We start from the raw sequence: 19,788 nt of genomic DNA on the forward strand, positions 1-19,788 counted from the left end.
TTTGAAACCAAATTTGTAAAAGGATGGGGGATCCTCTTATTCTTCGGTCGCGTGTTCTCAAAACACGGTCGAGGGACCGAACGGTCTCAGCTACAAGGGCTACCTCGTAACCGCGCCATTTGACCACTTAGAGGACAATGTTGGCCAGGGCCGCGTCGATGAGACCATGCGAGCGAGGGAGTAAGAGGGCCTCGAAAATTAGCAGTAGAACAACATGACATAAATCCTTTCGAAGAAAATCCCCCTGGACCCTGTGCGTTCGGGACTCTATAAAAAGGAAAAGTTTCTCGATTACTATCTCCGTGCTGCCAGAGTATGCGAGTTCAGCATTCAAATGAGTCGTCGGAACCCCGAGTAGGCGTGAGACTAGGGTTGGTCGGCCAGTGTGGAAGTTGGGTTCCACAATGCTGTGGACGACTGCAGCTCGACCGATGAGTGTCCGATACTCCTCAATGGTCGGCGTGAGCTCGGTACCCTGTATGTCGAAGACGGCGCAACTTGGGTTCCAGAATGCGATGGCGGCCTCGAGGAAATTCCAGTCGACGCATCGGGTAGCCAACAAGGGAATATCTCTTACAAACGCAGCGATATAGTGGCGGTCGACGGGGCGCAGCGCCGTCCATATGCGGGCAATCTCCTCGAGTGGCAGTGTGACTCTATCGAGGTGCGGACAGGAGAATGAGTGTGGCATCACTTACCAAGATGAAAGGAAGATTGACTTAAAACTCATCAATGCGAACGACATCCTAATTTTCAAAGTTTACATGATGCATGCGTGCTGAAATGTAAATGCCCACTGCTTAATTAATGTTATAAGGTACATGTCTCTTGAAACGGAAAAATGACTCAAAATGGCGCGCAGGCCGACTCCAAAGACTATCGCATAAATCAGGATGGAGGCTTACATAGAGCTCCTGCATAATGCATGGTTTTAGTGTTACAGAGACCGTGCTACGTAAGGATGGAGGCTCCCAACTCAAGGGTATCAATTCCTTGAAATCGGGCGGGGATCTTTGAGGGCCTAATCAACGGTCCAATCGTGCGACGTACCTTACTCGAAACCCCTATCTAACTTGCGTTTCCTAATATCGGTCGTGGGACGCGACCCATCGGTATCTAAAGCTAGTATGATATGCAATGCGTGTGCAGGAAATAAAAGTGTGTAAAGCAGATAAGCGGGAAATTGCGGAAAGTGGTAAATAAATAAGCAAACAAAGCAAGCAGGAATGAGCCCGAACCCTCTAAGTGTCCCCAGTGGAGTCGCCAAGCTGTGCGCACCGGAATTTTAATCTCGTCGGGGCACGCGTGCGCGCACCTATGCAACTCGGTTTGGGAGTATCCACCTTCCCGGGGATGCGCGACGGACGCACGTGAGAAGGAGTCGCCACTTGCCATTTTACGACCCGAAGGTCGAGGGCCGGCAAGTTACCCGAGTCTAGGGGTATGAGATACACTTAATATGCTAAGGCCATGATCTGTACGGAATAGGAAATTCCGAATTCGGGGGTTCTATTACGTGTGGGCCTATATCCCACAAGCCTTTTCGGTACTCTAGCTTGCTAGGCTTGCCTTTTTATTTATTTACCGCATGATTTAGGGTTGCACTCGACTCGCCCGTTTTGACACCGTAAATTCAAAAAAAAACACTCCGACCGTCCACTCTCCGACCAGGATTCTTACATGAATAAACGTATAACATAAATTCTTACATTGTTCTCTCATGTGAATAAAATACAAATTATAACAACTAAATCCCGATCGGTTCGTATCTGGTCATTATTCCACTCGTGCTCACTGTGTGGTTTTAGAAAAGACTGAAAATGAATTAAGATGCGCAATCGGTGTGTGGGGGCATTAGACCTCGTGTGAATCGTATCCTAAGAGTTTGGGCTCGACCCGTATAACAAACAAGTGCGAAAATATAACGAAACAAGTATAGATAAGCAGACAAGGGGGTTTGTTATTGCCGAATTTACATAAATTAATCGATTATTAACCGGGGTATCTTGGCATACAAGTCCTACCCTAAACAGACAAATGGGTGATGGATTTAAATCGATCAAGGATCGCCCTGGGAGGGTATTTCGTATTTGGCATTACTTTCGAGGACCTAACAGACGTTATGTCCGTAATCAAGTCTTTGAGTTTGTGGGCTGCTTTTAGGATTGTTCTGTATCGTGACACTATGGCTGTTACAAGTTATTATAAAGCATGGATTCCGCCCGTAAACTCTAGAACCTAGTGCCTAACCCACTATTGTCCATTTTTGTCTTAACCTAGTACACAATTAGTCCGGTATTTGTATTTTGAGCCAATCCACCCTAACTAACTACTCGAGACTATGCTAGAATAACAAAAACTCATTGGTCGGATAGAGCAGGCAATGCAGATGAACCTGCGCCTAAACAGGTAGCCCATCCCTACCATAATATCGTAGTGTTTATCTTATTCTAACCCTAGGGGTGTCGCTAAGCTGTAAATAGACGATTTTGCCCTTGAGGGGAAAATTGTTTTTAGAAAAGAGAGACTACGCGATGCGGGCCACCTTGCCTGTGACCGGCGCCTACCGATCCCTTGGACCTTCCAGGGTTGTGTAAGAACCCTAAAAAAAACCAAATGACCGATTAGTCTATCTGGAAGTGATCTGAAAAGAACTTCCACGCCCCAACTTGAGTTTCTTGAAATCAGGTGAGGCCTCGAGTCAAGACGCGCAAGTCCTTCCTAGACGTCCATGTCACGTCAAGCCACATGTCTCGGGTTTTATAAAATTTGCAAGTTTTGAGAATGGCACCAACGCATGTTTGCATCCTATCAACGCGTGTTACCGGTTTATTACCAATTCGTACGAAATTATTAGGGCCAAGTGAGTTAATTAATCGCATGAACGTCCCAATTATCCCGTTAGCGGTATTATTGATTAAATTTATTAATGTTTTGTCAAATGCTCTAAATTTGCGGTTTCAGACCGTCGAGCCGATCATTGATGGACCGTCTGATGCGAATCCTAATTCCCGACCACCTTGGACTTTAAAAATTTATTTTAGGTCGAGTTTGCATGATTAAGATGATGATAAAGTAAAGCGTTTAATATGGGGTTTTCGATTAAGATGATAAAGTAAAGCGTTTAAAACACAGATCAAGAGCACATTATCATGTCAAACACGATAAACATATATATTTTACACAATCGGTGCCGCCATGATCACGATAAACACATACAAACATATACAAATATAATATTAACGGAATCGATAAAACAACACCGACTCATGGAAGCGAGAAAACAATAAAGAGCACACATTGTCATGTTATATACATATAATTACTGAAAAAAAAAAAATTTAAACAGGACACATACGTTGTCGGTCGGGAATCCAGGTAGGAAAGGGTGGGGTATCTTTAGAAAATGTCCAGGGATTGAATTGAACAAATTTAAAAGAACAGGGACTGATTTGAAAATTTGGATAAAGTTTCAGGGGTCTGATTTGAAAATTCTGAAAAATTCAAAGGACTGTGTAAAAATTACTGAAAATGTCCCAGGACTTGTTTGAAACGAATTTGAAAGTTCGGGCTGATCTGAAAAGTGAAAAAACACCCCAGGGACTGTACTGAAACAACGTGAAAAGTTCCCGGAACAAGTTTAGAAATTCTGAAAAATTTGGGGATTGATTGGAAAATGGTAAAAATGGCTGGGACTTGACTGAAAAGAATTTTAAAATTTGGGGCAGATCTGAAAAGGGCGGAAACTAGCCCCGGGACTAAACTGAGACAACTTGAAAAGTTCCTTGGGACGATTGAAAATTTCTGGAAAATTCAGGGACTGATTGGAAAAAAATTTTAAAATTCGGGGCAGATCTGAAAAAGGGCGGAAAATAACCTTGGGACTAAACTGAAATAACTTGAAAAGTTCCTTGGGATGATTGAAAAATTCTGAAACATTCAAGGACTGATTGGGAAATATTAAAATGACCGGGACTTGACTGAAATGTATTGAAAAGTTAAGTGTTGATTTAAAAAAAATGAAAAGGCATCCTCGGGGCTGAAGTGAAACAAAACGAAAAGTTCATGAAATCGAGTTCGGGACAAATCCGATCATCCATGCAACCCAATAACGCTCGTTTCGCATCATATCCATCAAAGTAAACATTAATATTCAGAAATGGAGCCCAAAACATGCCACTAAGTCGGGGATTTACATAGTTCGGGAAGTTGAGGGGTGGTTCTGTAAATAAAAAAAATCACCGGACTGGTTGGGCTAATGGGGAGGGGGGGCCAGATTGGGCCGGACGAGGGTATCAGGCCAAACTAGGCGAGTCGTTGGGCGGAGTTGGCCGTTGGGATCCGAACTGGGCTGTTGGGCCAAACTGCGCCGCTGTTGGGCCTAACTGGACCGCGGCTAGTGGGCTGGGCTGGGCTGCTGGGCACGGGTTGGGCCGCCGCACGTTTGTTCTGGCTGCTCATGGGCGTTGCCTGTGCGACTCGGAAAAAAATAGAAATAGACCCGGTTAGAACGAAAGATTGAAACCGAGGAGAAAGGACGCGGTTCGGGTGGCTGTGCGGTAGCACCCGACCCCAGGAGATCACGGAGCGCAGCCGGAGGGAGTGAGGGTCGTCCAGAGAGAGAGTCGGCTGAGCTGTGGGAGTGTAGGAGGAGTCGAGAGAGAGAGAGAGATGCGAGCTGTGGGTTCGAAGAGAGAGAGGCGAGCTGAGGGAGTCCGAAGATGGGCAAGCTGTGGGCGAGTTACGGGTCGAGCTGAGGGATTCATCCCCGCGAGAGAGAGAGACCGAGCTGAGGTTTTCTTTTTTTCGGGGAGAATCCGCGAGCTGAGCGAAAGTGAGATACCGAGAGAGTGTGTGCTGTCTGTGTCTGTGGACCAGCTGAGGAAGAAGAACCCGAGCTGCGAGTTTTCTTCAAAACCAAGAGAGAGAAAGAGAGAGTTAGCGTGCACGGGAGCTGTTGGCGTGTGCAGAGAAAGAAGAAGACGGTGCAGGTCGGAGCAGTGTATGCGTGCAGGGGTTCGGTTTGCAGGCTCGGGTCAGGAGGCGTAGAGCAGGGAAGAAAAAAAGAAAAAGAAAAGAAAAGGAAAAAGAAGAAAAAGAAGGAGCAGGTGGAATGGGCGGGAAAAGAGAAGAAGGGGAAAAGGGAAGGCAACGGTCAGAAGTCAAACATGAATTTTGACCGGGCTTTGATCGAAATTAATTTTTATTTTTTTATTTAAAAAAAAATGAATTTGACACGCGTAAAAATTGAAAATTCCCCTCTTTCTTGATCGTATGCCGAAAAAATAATTCGAGACCGCTATCGTGCTCAGAAAAATTCGTTGATCAATATTATGCAATAAAATTATTTTCAATCTCGAATTTTGTCCCGGATTTTGAAAATTAAGGTCGATGTACGCGAAATTCAAAAACGTCCTAAATATTATTATTTTTGAAAAAAATCATAAAATTGGTGTTAAATTAGGAAAATGTGCTATTTCCGAAAAGTCGTGAATACTCGAGTCATTAATTGGAAATACTTCCCTCACGGGTGACAAAATGACGATTTTGCCCCTCTTGAGCCGATGGACCGAAATTGGGTACTGACAACGCAAAGTTGCTTCAAGAACATTGTGGAAATATTGGCTTACAGTTTCACTTGATCTACCAAACTGGTGTTTAATGACTCGATTCTTGAAATGATGAGCCAAAACATATAAAAACATTCCCAATTGTTCATCAACATACATATTTCTTGTATTTTTAAAACCTCCAATTTCTTGAAGCATTTGACACAATTTGAATAATGCATTCCTATCCATCCTTAGTTGTTCAGTACAAATCACATCATCCGCATACACTAGCCTCCTAATATGATCCCTCCTGCCATAATAGTTTAACTCGTACGACCTAATACTTGGCTTAGGACCATATAGAGCAGCTAATTATAACAATATTCTCATCAAACCCCTTACTATAGTACACATTTGAATACAAAAAGTTAGAGCAACGATTTTCCTCTTCTTGCTCTTACTTTGCGAACCCAACCGATCCATAACTGCAAAATGGATTTAAAATACATTATAGTGAAGTAAGAACCCTTGTATTTTCAAATCAACTATGTGAGATAACACTACAACATAATCAGCAAACACATACATATCCCCAGTTGAATCAGCAAACACATATCACCACTTCTATCAGCAAACACAGTACAAGTTCAATCAACAAATACATATCCCAGTCCAATCGGCAAACACATATAAACACCTCAAGAATTGGGAAAGAGATGTCTAGACTGATCTGGCTTGGTCTACATGCTACCATACAACCTCTTATTTTGCACCAATCAACAAGTTGTCTTCCTCTATTAAATATTAACTCTTCTAATGACTGTAAGGACACCAACAAGAATGGTCAAAGCTCATCTCTGGATTGATAGATACTTAAGGCCCCAAAGACTCAAAAACCATCTTCTCAGTCAGTTACTACCCTTTCTCAATCAGTTACTATTAAGTCAGCAAACCGAAGCTATGCTTATCAGAAGAAGAACCCAAATCAGCATTCATAAGAAAAACCTTAAATCAGCCTATCAGAAGAATCCTAGAATCGAAGCTATGCCGCAAGACAACCTAAAATGGTAAAACCGATTCAAAACCTATCGGAAATTCGAAAATCCTAACCTCAAAACCACTTGCCTGAAGTTGAAATTGAAAACCAATCGGCAACAACACATTGCTGTGTTTCGAAATTTTTCCCCACATTGCTGTATTCGAGGTTGGAAAAAGCCGAAATTTTTTTCCCCAAATCTGCCCATCAGAAGAATCAAAACCGAAGCTATGCCTTCAAGACAACCTAAAACGGCAAAACCAAATCAAAACCTACCAGAAATTCGAAAACCCTAACCTGAAAATTGATTCGAGGACTCTAACTTGAAAATTGATTCGAAAACCCAAACCGAAAAACTTGATAATCGACTACCTTAAAATCAAAATTGAAAGCTTGGACTTGATAAGTTGCTGGAGAAGCCTAATTATAACGGATTCGAGGGGTAGAAACTGAGCACGTTACCTCGGCAGCGCGCGGGAGATCAGCTGCTTCAAGCAAGGAAGTGGGTGACGAGCGACCGGGCACTCGCGAAGTGGAGTCGCCGAGAAGACTGGCATTGTCGAGGAGTTGAGGAGCCGAGCTTCGATGGAGGAGTCGCTGTCGGAGTGGAGTTCTTCGACAGAAGAGTCGCTGGAGTTCTTAGCTGAGGAGCTGTATGGGTCGGATTTGCAGGGATAGAACGATGGCACGTTTTGAAATTAATGAACAATGTTGAGGGCATTTTAGTATTTTCAGCATCAATTCCGAATGCCCCTTCGCTAATCCGGATCTTCACCTGAGGCTTCCTCAATCCGGGTGAAAGCCAGATTATGGGCCCATTTGGAATAGGTAATCCGCATGACCTGCGAACCAAACATCGGATTGTGTATTCCGTGCGGAATACGTAATCCGTTCCTGATCAAATCCTGCGAACCAAACATGCCATTGGGATTTTAAAAATCCTATTCTATTCTATATCCGGACGACCAAACGTGGCCATGGTAGTTATTTCACCAACCATTCTCCGGGTCGATTCAATCTTAGCCACTCAATTGCAATATATAACAAGAGTCAAGCAAACTAAACTGCAAGAAGATGAACTTTATGCAAGAATTCAAAATACACTTGAAACACTTCCTAGAGCAAGTCAATGTCCAAATGATAATTGATCATTTAAACCCTTTCAATCACGTAGGGAAGCATTCAGTTATTTAGCAACACGTGTATTACTTTCCTGCGTGTGCCAAGTGTCAGCACCCCATTTTGGCTCACCTTTCCAAACGATGATATCAGCAATGATCCAAGCCACAACCTGAGCAGAATACAGAAAAACGACTTAACAGAGCAGAAAATCACTATTCCTCCTCAAGTCGGCAAAATCGGGCAAATGACACATGCATATGACAGAAGGACTCCAGGGGTCACCAAAGGGTAATAGAGTGACTAGAGAGCTCAGCAATATCCAAAACCGGTATTTTCAGTATATCACACGGACAGTTCTATTTTCCGATAGTTCGCTCGATCATCGGAAAACAGCCAATATTGGACCCCAAAAATCCACTCCAATGCCAAACAGATGAAAAGTGTCCCCAAAGGCATTTTGCAAATCATCTGCTCTATACAGAACAACTTTCTGTATACAGACAACTTTTCAGTGGAAGTCCAAAAATGCCGGTTTCTCGAAGAAAAGTTAATTCCAAATATCAGATGCGGCCATGCCCCTCAATCATACAGAGCACGAGCAATGCTTCATATTGTCTTTTAGAAGCCATACAGACACTCTGAATGACTTCCGAATGACAAAACGGGCATACCCTTCTTCGGAAGAGCGTAACCGGAGACTGGTCTGATGGAATTACGGCAAACGAAGTTCACACTACATTGCCCTGAAAACTCCAGCGGACATACGCAATTGGGCAAAACAGACAGCAAAACCCTTCACGGTTTCCCGAGTAACCTCCGAGGGGCACAAAAGGCCATTTTCAGTGAAAATCCATATCCGGAGGTCCTCTTTGGGGAAACTTGACGCCGGATGCTTACCTTACACAATGCTAGCCTTCTCAAGGCTCAATGTGGAATTGTCGGAATGAATCACACAACTCATCTAGACCCCTCGAGCAGTGCTTTAAGGGTCTCAGATGCACTTTTCATATCCTTAGAGGCCCGATCTCAGCAAACAGAGATCGCAGTAATCTCCGGATCGCCCAAGAAACTCAGAAAGCAATCTGAGAAATCCAGTTTCGGCCTCCTAGGACATCTCCAGCTCCATATTTGTATTTACCGGCTTAAGGGACAAGGGCCCACGTAATTTGACAATTTATGTCAAAATGACCGACGTGGGATGCAGATACAAGATATGCTGTCAGAAGTGGGTAACCTCGCTCTTAATGCATAAAAGGAGCAAAACCGGCTTCCAAGCCTCATACAGACATTTGGCAATTTCTCACGGAAAATGCCAATCTCGGACTCATTAAATCCATTTCCTCGCGTATATCGATAATTCGACGTTCAATTCAAACCACGAACTTCGAATGCGCGATCAATCGAGACCCGAGCTTTTTCCCGGTTTCTCCTCTTCGGTCGTGGGATCCACGGGCTATTCAAGATGAGTCACCCTTTACTTTAGAAGCTTCTTCTTCTTCTTCAATGCAAGAAGCCAACTTGCACTCTTGCTTGAAAATATCCAAGAGTTTGAAGACAACACTCAAGCCTCCATCAATGCTCATCAATGCTCATCAATGTCTTATCTCTTCTTCATTAATGCAATGGAAGAAGATGAGGCTTGATATTTTCTAAGCATGGGGGTTAAGAGCACTTGCTTTTGCTAATTGTGTCATTAGCTTTGCCTATAAATGGCCCAAAAGTGATTAAGATAATCACTTCTCCTCTTACACACTCTCTCCAACCTTTCTCTTTCAAAAAATCCTCTCAAACTCCATAGCCAAGAACACTCAAGAACCAGAAAACTTCAGCACTTAGAAGGAAGAGAAAAGAAAACCGAAAAGATCAAAAGAGAGCCTTGAGTTCTTAAGTCGGAAGCCGATGTTCATCATCCCGACTTAAGCTCAAAATTTCTCAAACTTCATATCCCACTCATTTTGGACCCATGGAGTTCATTGGTGAAATTGGTTTTTCCATTTGAAGTCTTTAAATTATTGTTTCAGGTCAAATAGTGCATTTCGGGTGAAATCGCTACTCTCGGGTGAATACTGACCCGCCAGCGCCAGCCGCGCGCACGCCTGCGCCCGCCCGCGCGCGCGCCCGCGCACGCGCACGCCTGCGCCCCGCGTTCGCCCGCGCGCCCCGCGCGCACGCCAGCGCACGCCCGCGCGCCTGCCCGCGCCCCGCGCACGCCGCGCGCCTCCCGTGCATTCCAGCCGCATTCCCCGTGCACCTAGCTCCCCGAACGTGCATCCTTTGCACCCGAGCATCCTTCCAAGCGTTCAACCGAGTCACCCGACTCTCGAACACTTCCCCGACTCTTTCCTCGTATCCCGAGGCTAGGTAAATCACTCTTGACTTAGAGGAGTTAGGGCTCTTTATATTTTTGCATGGCTATGGAGTACTATGGTATTTTATGCATACTTAACTTGCAAGACTTAACTTTTATGCAATTTTATGTTATATTATGCATGTGTATTACCTTATAACTTGCTAGCATGTCGGAAAAAGGTTTGGATTGTTGTTTGGAAGACCATCCCGACCCGGAAATGGCAAGTGAGCTCACAGACAAGTCTCTAAATGAGATGGCCGGGACTTGAGTTGCTCTTTTCGGGTTAAGATTGGTCTCCTCAGCCCGATCCAAGTAATTTTCCGAGTTTATTTTGTTGTTCTTGCATGCATGAAGCCGGTATTATTTTATCGATTCCTTAAATAACATGTTTGTGAATGTTTGCATGTTTAAATGAGTTAATCAAATCATGGTAATACCGGCTTTTGTCAAAACGTGTTATTCATGATGTTTGATGTTTGAGCATGCGAAAAATGATTAAACCAAGACAAGGAAATTCTTTGTGATTTGAATCGAGCCATGAGAGTATTCGGCCATCTTTGACAAGGTGAAGCCGAGGGCTTCTTGGCCCTTTTTGGATCAAGAATGATTTCCTTATTTCGAGTTTAATTCATTTCTCGGATTGTACGAAAGTGTAATTTCGATATTTCCACGATTCCCATGTTAAAACATCGATTACATGTCTTTTCAAAACAAAACATGCATGGATTCGGGTATCGTTGACTCATTCGAGTCCATTCGGTTACGAGGGTAGTTTCGGTCATTGGACCAAATATCCTCGATCCTTACGGATTCGTGTTGGTCGCCGAATCACGAATCGTTTTCACAATTAAAGTATTCGGCAATAACCTTAAGCATTAATTCCACGAACGGGTTAATCGGGACGTTCACACGGTTAATTCATTCCATTTAAATAACTTTGCACGAATTGGACATTAATTTGTAACTCGCGTCGACGAATTACAAAACGGTGTTAATGCCCTTTTCAAAACCCTCATACTTTCAAATCCTTATTGTGTTGTTCTCCTTTTCTGAAAACAAATTTTCAAATCAAGGGCAAGAACATCATTTCGTGATTCGCCGACATCCTAGCGCAATTTAAGATGTCAGTTGGGTATTCTGTATCAAAATACAGTTATCGGACTAATCATTTCACTCGACTTAACCAAATCCTAGAAAATGGTTAGGCGGAACTCTAGGTTCCAAATCTAGAGTCAAAATACAAGTTTGGATCAATTCAGTGGTAATTCAGTGTCACAATATAGAACAACTATAAAAGCAATCCACATACATGAGATTTGACTCTCTTTGTCAAGTTTTCAAAACAAAGCCGAATGCTAAAACATTGGCACGTGCTTGTTTGTCTAGGGTAGGATTTGCATGCCAAAATACCCCGGATTAACAACTTGTTAAAACACGTACACTCGATAATAACAAAGACCTTGTCTGTTATTTACTTGCTGCGTGTTATCTTTCCGCACATGTTTGCCATGCGGGTCGAGCCTGATCCCTAGGCCGAATAATATTAGGGTTCAACACCCTAATCATCGATCACAGGGTCCAACGCCCTAATCAACACTCACAGGGTCCAACGCCCTATTCAGTGAGAGCGTCCATTGAATTTCAGTTCTTCGGTCTTTTTCCCTAAACTCACCGTGAGTTAGAGTGGAATAATAACCGAACGCGAGTCGACTGGAATTCGGCCATTTGTAATTTGTATTTATTGTTTTCGAGAGCATTGTAAGGATTTTATTTTGTACATTTATTCTGTAAGAATTCCAGTCGGTGAGCGAACGGTCCGAGAGTCGAATTAATCGAATCGGTCTAATGCTTGCCCAGATACAAGTAAATCCAAGAACTCGCGGTTCTGGTTCACGCAGGGATTCAACCTCCATGGTTCGATGAACTGTAACGCAAGATTGTGAACCAATTCCCCGACACACGGGTTTACTTCTCTCTCAGCTTCTCCACCGACATCGTTTAATTCATCGAAGTTACGGTGTCAAAACGTGTGAGCCGAGTGCAGCCTAATTCATGCGGTAAATAAAACAAAAATGCAAGCCTAGCAAATCAGAGTACCGAAAGGGCGTGCGGGATATAGGCCCGCACGTAACATGAACCCCCGAACACGGATTTTCCGGTTCCGCACAGATCAATGCCTTAACGACAAATTAGGTGTTCCATACCCCTAGACTCGGGTAACTTATCCGCCCTCTACCTACGGGTCGTAAAATGATAAGTGGCGACTCCTCTCACGCGTGTCCGTCACGCGTCCCCACGGGAAGGTGGACACTCCCAAGCCGCGCGATCCAAAAGCGCGCAATGCGGGCCCCGACGAGAGTCCACATTCGGATCCGTACACCAAGTACCATCATTCTTTTTTCTTTTTTTTAGATAAGTAGGTACCATCATTCTTAAATAACTCCAATTTATTTATATCTCACTAATCCACTAAAATATTGCCTTCCAATTAGTATTTGACTGGATATTACTCACGTGCACCATGATGTGGGTGACATATGCAGTGTGCATATATGTGTTCCTTTGTGCTCATTCCTTGATGTGAAAGCGAGCCATTACTGACGTAAGGTATATGCTCCCCAGTACACGAGGACGCTGACGGCTCACCTCTTAATGAGATATACTAGTGTTTGTAATCGTACGAGCTCCTAAATCAGGTCAATTCTCCATCTATACTCTATCTTGAGAAAAACGTTTACTGTTATCCATCAGTGACAATTGTCATGGGGTCCATCATCAGAACTATAGGTGGCTAAGCATTACCCACTGATCGAGATTCCTCCAGCCCCAATCCACTAATGAAAGCAATAAAGGGGGCATTGCCTGCCTTCTCTCCTGAATATAAGGAGGACAGTTGGGAGTCCATTTCATCACACCCAACATCAAAATTTAATCTAGTGTCCAAAGAAATGGCGATTGAAGGGAAGGTGGAGGCAGAGTTGGAGCTCAAATCCACTCCGGACATGTACTTCAAGCGTCTGAAGAGTGAAATCCACCACGCACCCAATGCTTCCTCCGACAAGAACCACGCCATTGAAGTGCACGAGGGTGACTGGGAAACTCCTGGCTCTGTCAAACTCTGGACTTACACTATCGGTACTTGCTAATAATTACAAATTGGTTTCTTATTTCGGTTCAGACAGGATAGCTCATTTTAATTTGGATCTAAAAATCCCATAAAATGTCGACATGAATTGGTGCAAGCGGTCCGACATCTATATCACTTCAATAAGATTTCAAATTCCAATTTTATGAATGGAGAAAATCCATAACTAGAAGAGATTTACTCCTTACTGTGCCGATCTAGTTTGAGACTGGATTAGTCGGGACTCATTTAAGCACATCGAAAAATGCACATTGCGTTCGATGGTTCTTTGGAAAGGTTTTTTAATTGGGCAAGGAGGGAATAGGGAAAAGGAAGATTAAAGGGCAGAAAAATGATGAGATTTAAACCTAAAATCTCTTCCACTTTAAGGGGCGAGTGCCCCTTCTAAACCTACTTTTACTGGTTCACCATAAACAATAATGTAGTGCTGGCAAAGACCATCGATTGAAATCAAAAGATTTTGTGTTGGATTCTTTTTTTATAGTACTTTCAAGAAAAAAGATTGTCATAAATAAAAAAGAAGAAGAGGATGATGAAGAAGAAGAAGAAAACAACGATCAAGAGACAAGGATTATAAAACGATAAATTCTTTATTGTATCAATTCCATGGAGTCTACCTACTATTATTACTGAGGGATTTTGTATGATGATATGATACCACTTTGATATAAATGCCATTTTTTGTTGTAAGTTGTAGTAGTTTTAGTTGTATTGTAGTACGTTTAGTTATATTATTTTGAAAATACTAATAGTACTAGATAAGTACTATGCCATATAATTAAAAGTAGCACACCATATAACTAAAAGTATTATGTATCATGGTGACACGCTGCCACCATATAAAAACCCAAATTATTGCAAGATGATGGTGCCTAAGCATTCTTCAAGCCTTTTTAAGTTAACATATGAAAATCTTAGTATTTTATTTAAATATAGTTAAGTTATTACTAACAATATTTCATGGAAAAAAAATAATTGTTACAAAAAAAGGGATGCAGTGCAGTGATGCACAGTCTTATGCAATAACCAAAGAGGTTACAGTTTCGATACCCACTGGGACTACACATGCCACTTTATTAACTAATAAGATTTTTATTTCATTATACTAGCTCAAGGCACATCTCTTGTAACAAAAAAAAAAGTTATTACTAATACTAGATCTTCCCTTGTAATGTAAATAGTGAAAAAAAAACTCTCAGATTAACTATCCAAAAAGAAAACTCGGATCATCTAACTATCCAAAAAAAAAAACTCTTGGATCATCTTGACTTTATATGAACTCAAATTTAAATTATTGAGATGTATAAGTATTACATTAACTAATTCATTATATGGAAAAATATTTTATTGAGGAGACGAGGATTTCGGGGAATAAAAAAGAACTAAGAAAAATATTTCCTGACTTATCTCTTGCTGGATTACTCTATTTGAATTGAATCAATCAAGACTTGTTGAATTTCTGAATATCAAAGTGCACGTCATAAAAAAATATTTCGCGGCTATCCTGGAACGCACATTCTCTCTTTCAGTTTTTTTCTTCCCCTCTCTTTTTTGCATTAAATGACATTTTATCAATCATATCTTTGGGTAGAAATAATCAATTAGCATCCTCCCGGTGGTCCATGACCTGCATTTTCGCGGAGCTTGCAATCAAAAGCTAGCTGAATGTTTATTGAGCCAAGGAATTTGGTGCGGTGGTATGCATTTTCACCTAAAAATTTAAGAGTATTTTGATTTGATTTTATTCGTTATAAAACTTCGGTGCCGAGCAAAAAAATATGTAATAAAACTTTGGTATATTTTATTTAGTTTTAGTTTTCTTGTATTAGATTCATAAACTTTCCTTGTAATCAAGAAAAATAAATTGCTTATTGGTTTGAAAATAATGAGTCAATTGTTTCATTAACTTGTAGAAAATAATCTAAAGAGTGACAATTATCAAAATGGTTAATCACGTAAAAAGGCACAACCGTTGCACTTTTTTCTAAAAATAGTACGAACTTTAAATTTCCTATTTACAAAAAAAAGTACGACCTTTAGAAAATAGTACGGAAAGACACAACCTTTACATTTTTTTCCCAAATATAGAACGACCTTTGGAAAATAGTAAAAAGGCACGACATTTGCACTTTTTCATAAATATAGCACGACCTTTGAAAAGTAACATAGAAAGGCACAACTTTTAAGTTTAGCTGCGATTCTAGCACGACATCAATTATCTCGTCAAATGTAAGGGTAATAGCTAATAGGAACTAACGATAGTTGTTACCATTTGACGAAATAATTGGCATCGTGCTAGATGCGTAACTAATCTGAAGGTCATGTCTTTCTATACTATTTTTCAAAGATCGTGCTATATTTAGGAAAAAAGTGCAAATGTCGTGCCTTCATGTGTTATTTTTCAAAGGTCGTGCTATATTAATTTAAGAAATAATACAAAGGTCGTGCCTTTCTCTGTTATTTTATAAATATCGTGTTGTATTTAGAAAAAATTGCAAAAGTCATGTTTTTCTATGTGATTAACCCATTATAAAAAATAACCCTAAAAATATCTTAGGCTTTGTTTGGGAATGGAGTGGAGTTTAATTCAACTCCATTCCAACAATAAATAATTATATTTATTTGGATTGTAATGATTATGATATTGAATTATGAGAAAAAAGTAGGGAAAAGTAATCAATAATTGAGAGAAAGTAATGATTGTGTTGTTGAATTGTGGAAAATGTATGAATAGTTGAGAGAATTTAGTATTAAAAATTGAATTGAATGGTAGTTAAAATAAAAAAAAATTGAAAAACAATGAAAAAAGTAATAATTGTATTATTAATTAAAGATAGGTGGAGTTAGGTGAAATAAAAAAAATTACTTCATTCTCAAACAAAACCTTAAGTTCTCTTGGTTATCCTCGTAAAATAATTAAACTATTCACAGTGATGTGTAATTTCATCAGCAATTCAGGGTTATTAATTATATGTGAGTCCTGTGAGAATTATTACATATATTTATTAAGGATGGCAAAATTTTTTTAGGATGAAATAATTTCATCAGCATTTCAAAGTTGTTTACGGTTGCTTTTTTGATAATTCATTTTTGTTCTGATATTTTGATTAATTTTATCTTTTTTTTTCATCAGTTACTTTCTTTACATGCATTTCCTAGTTGATAGGAATTAAAGAAAAATTTCTATCCTTTTAGGAAATATACGATGTCTTGTAATGTCACTAGCATGTAATACCGCAGAGCGTAAATACAAAAACAAAAAGGAAAATCCTAAAGACAAAAAAGAAGAGGTAATTCTCATGCACGATTTTTTATTCAGTTATGATACTTTTAATATATTATTACTTTACGCCAAAATTATGTTTTAACTTAATAATGCAAATTATTAATAATGTTGACGAATGCATGCAACGTCACTTGTGGAGTTGTCACACAGTCTAGTATATTTATTAAATAGAAAGCAACATAAAGTTTTATTTTTGAGAGAGATGAACAGAGAAAAGAGGGAGGGAATGAGAGAAAGGCGGAAACCGGATGATCAGATACTCGAAGCAATAGTGATTAATTAATAATTTATATTTTTATAGGGGAAAACTGGAAGTGAGAGAAATAGAAAAGTGTAGCGCAGTGATGTATTTTTTCACTGGTAATCAAGAGATTTCATATTCGATTCTTAGTGTGAAACATCCAGTGCCCATTTATTAGCTATTAACTTTCTATTGCATCGTACTAAATCATGAATCCCTTTATAATAGAGTTTTCTAGCTAGTTTTATAGTGGTAAGTATATGAAAAGATATTATTTAACATAAGGAACTCATTAATTAATTCACAATAATACTATATTGGTCCATACAGTAAACAATTGTAGTTTTAAAAGCTAATATAATAAAAAATTTCAAGCAATATCTTCATTTTATGATTTTAGTCTTGTATGGTTCAATCTTTTCGATATTAAATGATTATTTTACGTATGAATCATATATAAGATTATTTATAAGGACATGTAGTACTTCATTCCCAGAAAAATATAAGCCCTATCATATGCCATTTTTGCTGCATTATGAAGTGTTAAGTTTTTCATTAAGTTCATTTACAATGTTTAAATAAAATCATTCTACTTCATAGTTTTCAATATAATGTTATATATAGAAAATAGAAACTTATCGCACAAAGATATGATAAGAAAATATCAATTAGATTCTTACAATTAATAATAATATGGCAATTATACTAGTGATTAATGCTCTTTTTTCATTTTTGACAATCTTATTAGTGCTTTCCAACTTACTTACAAAAATAAATAAATTAGTGCTTTCGCATGATACACAAGGTAAAATCACAAAATAGTTTCTTACTATTTAATCTTACTTAGTTTTATCTCTATATGAAATTCCTTTAAAATAGGTTATAGTCACTAGGATTCCCTTTTGGAATATTGTGCTTCCCCCTACGTCACATTCACTTTGAGATTTTATTTCCTTCTTGGTAGTTTATGAGAAATTGTAGGTGAAACTGAATCGCCACAATTAATCACATAGGAACTACCCAATAAATGTCTGACAAATCTAAAAGTGTCATATTGGTCCAACACATCTTATATATGCTTCCATAATCTAAAATGGATTTGTATCGGAATGATTTGATACTTTTACTTATGTATAGAATATCCAATAATATGGTTTATGTGCGACCTGGTGTTTTAATTTTACCTAATAAATTGTCATTTTTGTACTGAATAGTTTTCCTCTTCTTTTTTTTTTCTTGATAGCCTGCTTAAATTTGATCCTATGCTTTACCCATAAAATGCATAGTCTTGTCATTTAATTATTGTAAGGAAAAAAAAAACAGAGAAAATTGTTTCTCAATCGTAACCGGATTTTTCATTTTCATCCGTGACATTTTTTTTTCAAAAGGATTTATTTCGCGAAATTATATTTGAAAATTATTAAAAAAAGGAAATTAAAAGATCTGACAAAAGGAAAACGAATTGCATGCACCGTAGGCAGGATGGGCCAAGGATAATTTGGTTGAATTTTAAATTTAGAAGGTCTGTCTATTTCATTCTACATCCGTTACATATAATACATTCTCTTATACTAGATTTATAAACCTTCTTTTTTATTTAAAAGATATAGAAGTTCTGGCTGTTACACTAATCCAATGGAAAAGCCAATGAAGTAATTATCCATCAATATGTTACAAATAGTATTAATCTACTTATAGACCGGTCGAAGTAGGAAATAGCCATGACAAAAGCTCAACGCTATCAAGTCAAAGAGACAATTTCAATGTAATTGTGGAATTAGATCTTTCCTTAAAATTTTCATTTGCATCCGAACTTGGTTTCCTGCAATTACTATGATTTGTTTAATACATAGATGGAAGGAAGGAGACGTTCAAGGAGAAGATCGAAGTGGATGATCAGACGATGACCGTGACAATGGTTGCTGTTGGAGACCATGTGCTTGATAGGTAGACGTTCAATGTTCTCAACAATACTGATGATAGATTTAATATGTTAATCATAGATAATTCACAGAGTTTTGTGTTATCAGGTACAAGAACTACAAGCTATGTGTACAGATAGTCCCACAGGAGAACCGTGCCGTGGCAAAGATCTCAATCACAGTGGAGAAAAACGACGCAGACGTACCGGATCCTCATGACTACCTGCAGCACGTCATCAGCGTCGCAAAGGACATTGATGAGCACCTTGTGGCCCAGTCGTAATAAGCTGGCTGTTGTTATGAAATCAGACATCGCGGTCATGCTATATATGGAATTAATAAATTTGCCTGCAATTTCAAGTAGTGTTTCACCAATATTATGTGTTATATAAGACTACTGTGAGTTGTTTGTCAGTATATCTGTTAGAAATAAGACATACATGTTCGTATATGTGTGCATTGTGCATTATAAAATAAAAACTAAATGGATGTTCCCTATTTATCGAGATATACTTCAAATTATAAGCTTCTTTATGAATAATAGACATGATTCTGTTATTATGGATGAGAAGATGATCAAATGAATATGTCAATTCCTTTTGCCTACCATAGGTCAGTTCATGAAATTGAGAAAACTGTCGTCCTCTTTGTGGCCTAAATGAACACAGATCAAGCACAATTTAGTAATACGTCGAGCCTTTCGGGGCATTGGATCCATACTTGACGATACCAAGGCTAGCCCTTAACTACCCGGTACGAGATACGCTCAAGGAGTGTTCGGAGCTGCCACTTACCTATTCTTGATCCGCGAACCTAACACTAGTTAAGTCTTCTAGATCATGAGGGTACGGGACACTATCACCCTAGATTTCTTCAAGGCCAAGGTCTACGAAATAAAGATTTGGCTCAGGGGTTTTATTACAATCGGAGTCCCATTTGGTTGCCTGAAATCAATATCCAGCATGCCTATGTCACGGCTAGCATTCCGGTCCCTCCGCAAGTGCGACAATAGGGTTTTGACCACCGTGTCCTAGTTGTCGTTATTGCATGTGGGTTAATATGAGCTCCTGTATTATAGGTACGTATTCCGGATGTTGTGCTTCTTACAGTTGGATTATCTGTGTTAACTTGTCA

General features: G+C 39.6%; 1 protein-coding gene across 1 annotated transcript; it reads left to right on the top strand.

Annotated features, from left to right (window-relative positions):
* The first annotated feature begins 12,933 nt into the window (after positions 1-12,933).
* On the top strand, positions 12,934-19,154 carry LOC116201185 (MLP-like protein 328). Its single transcript, XM_031532321.1, has 3 exons — positions 12,934-13,195; positions 18,586-18,679; positions 18,763-19,154. Exons 1-3 carry the CDS (start codon positions 13,009-13,011, stop codon positions 18,935-18,937), a joined length of 456 nt encoding a protein of 151 aa, XP_031388181.1. The 5' UTR covers positions 12,934-13,008; the 3' UTR covers positions 18,938-19,154.
* Positions 19,155-19,788: the final 634 nt, after the last annotated feature.

Source organism: Punica granatum, chromosome 3, assembly GCF_007655135.1.
Source record: "Punica granatum isolate Tunisia-2019 chromosome 3, ASM765513v2, whole genome shotgun sequence".
NCBI classification, from domain to species: domain Eukaryota; kingdom Viridiplantae; phylum Streptophyta; class Magnoliopsida; order Myrtales; family Lythraceae; genus Punica; species Punica granatum.

Bases quoted from the DNA above. Each gene is read 5' to 3' on its own strand.
- LOC116201185 (XM_031532321.1), top strand. From the start codon at position 13,009: ATGGCGATTGAAGGGAAGGTGGAGGCAGAGTTGGAGCTCAAATCCACT. The intron at 13,196-18,585 runs GTACTTGCTAAT...TTTAATACATAG, and splicing joins ACTCTGGACTTACACTATCG to ATGGAAGGAAGGAGACGTTC. The intron at 18,680-18,762 runs GTAGACGTTCAA...TTGTGTTATCAG, and splicing joins GGAGACCATGTGCTTGATAG to GTACAAGAACTACAAGCTAT.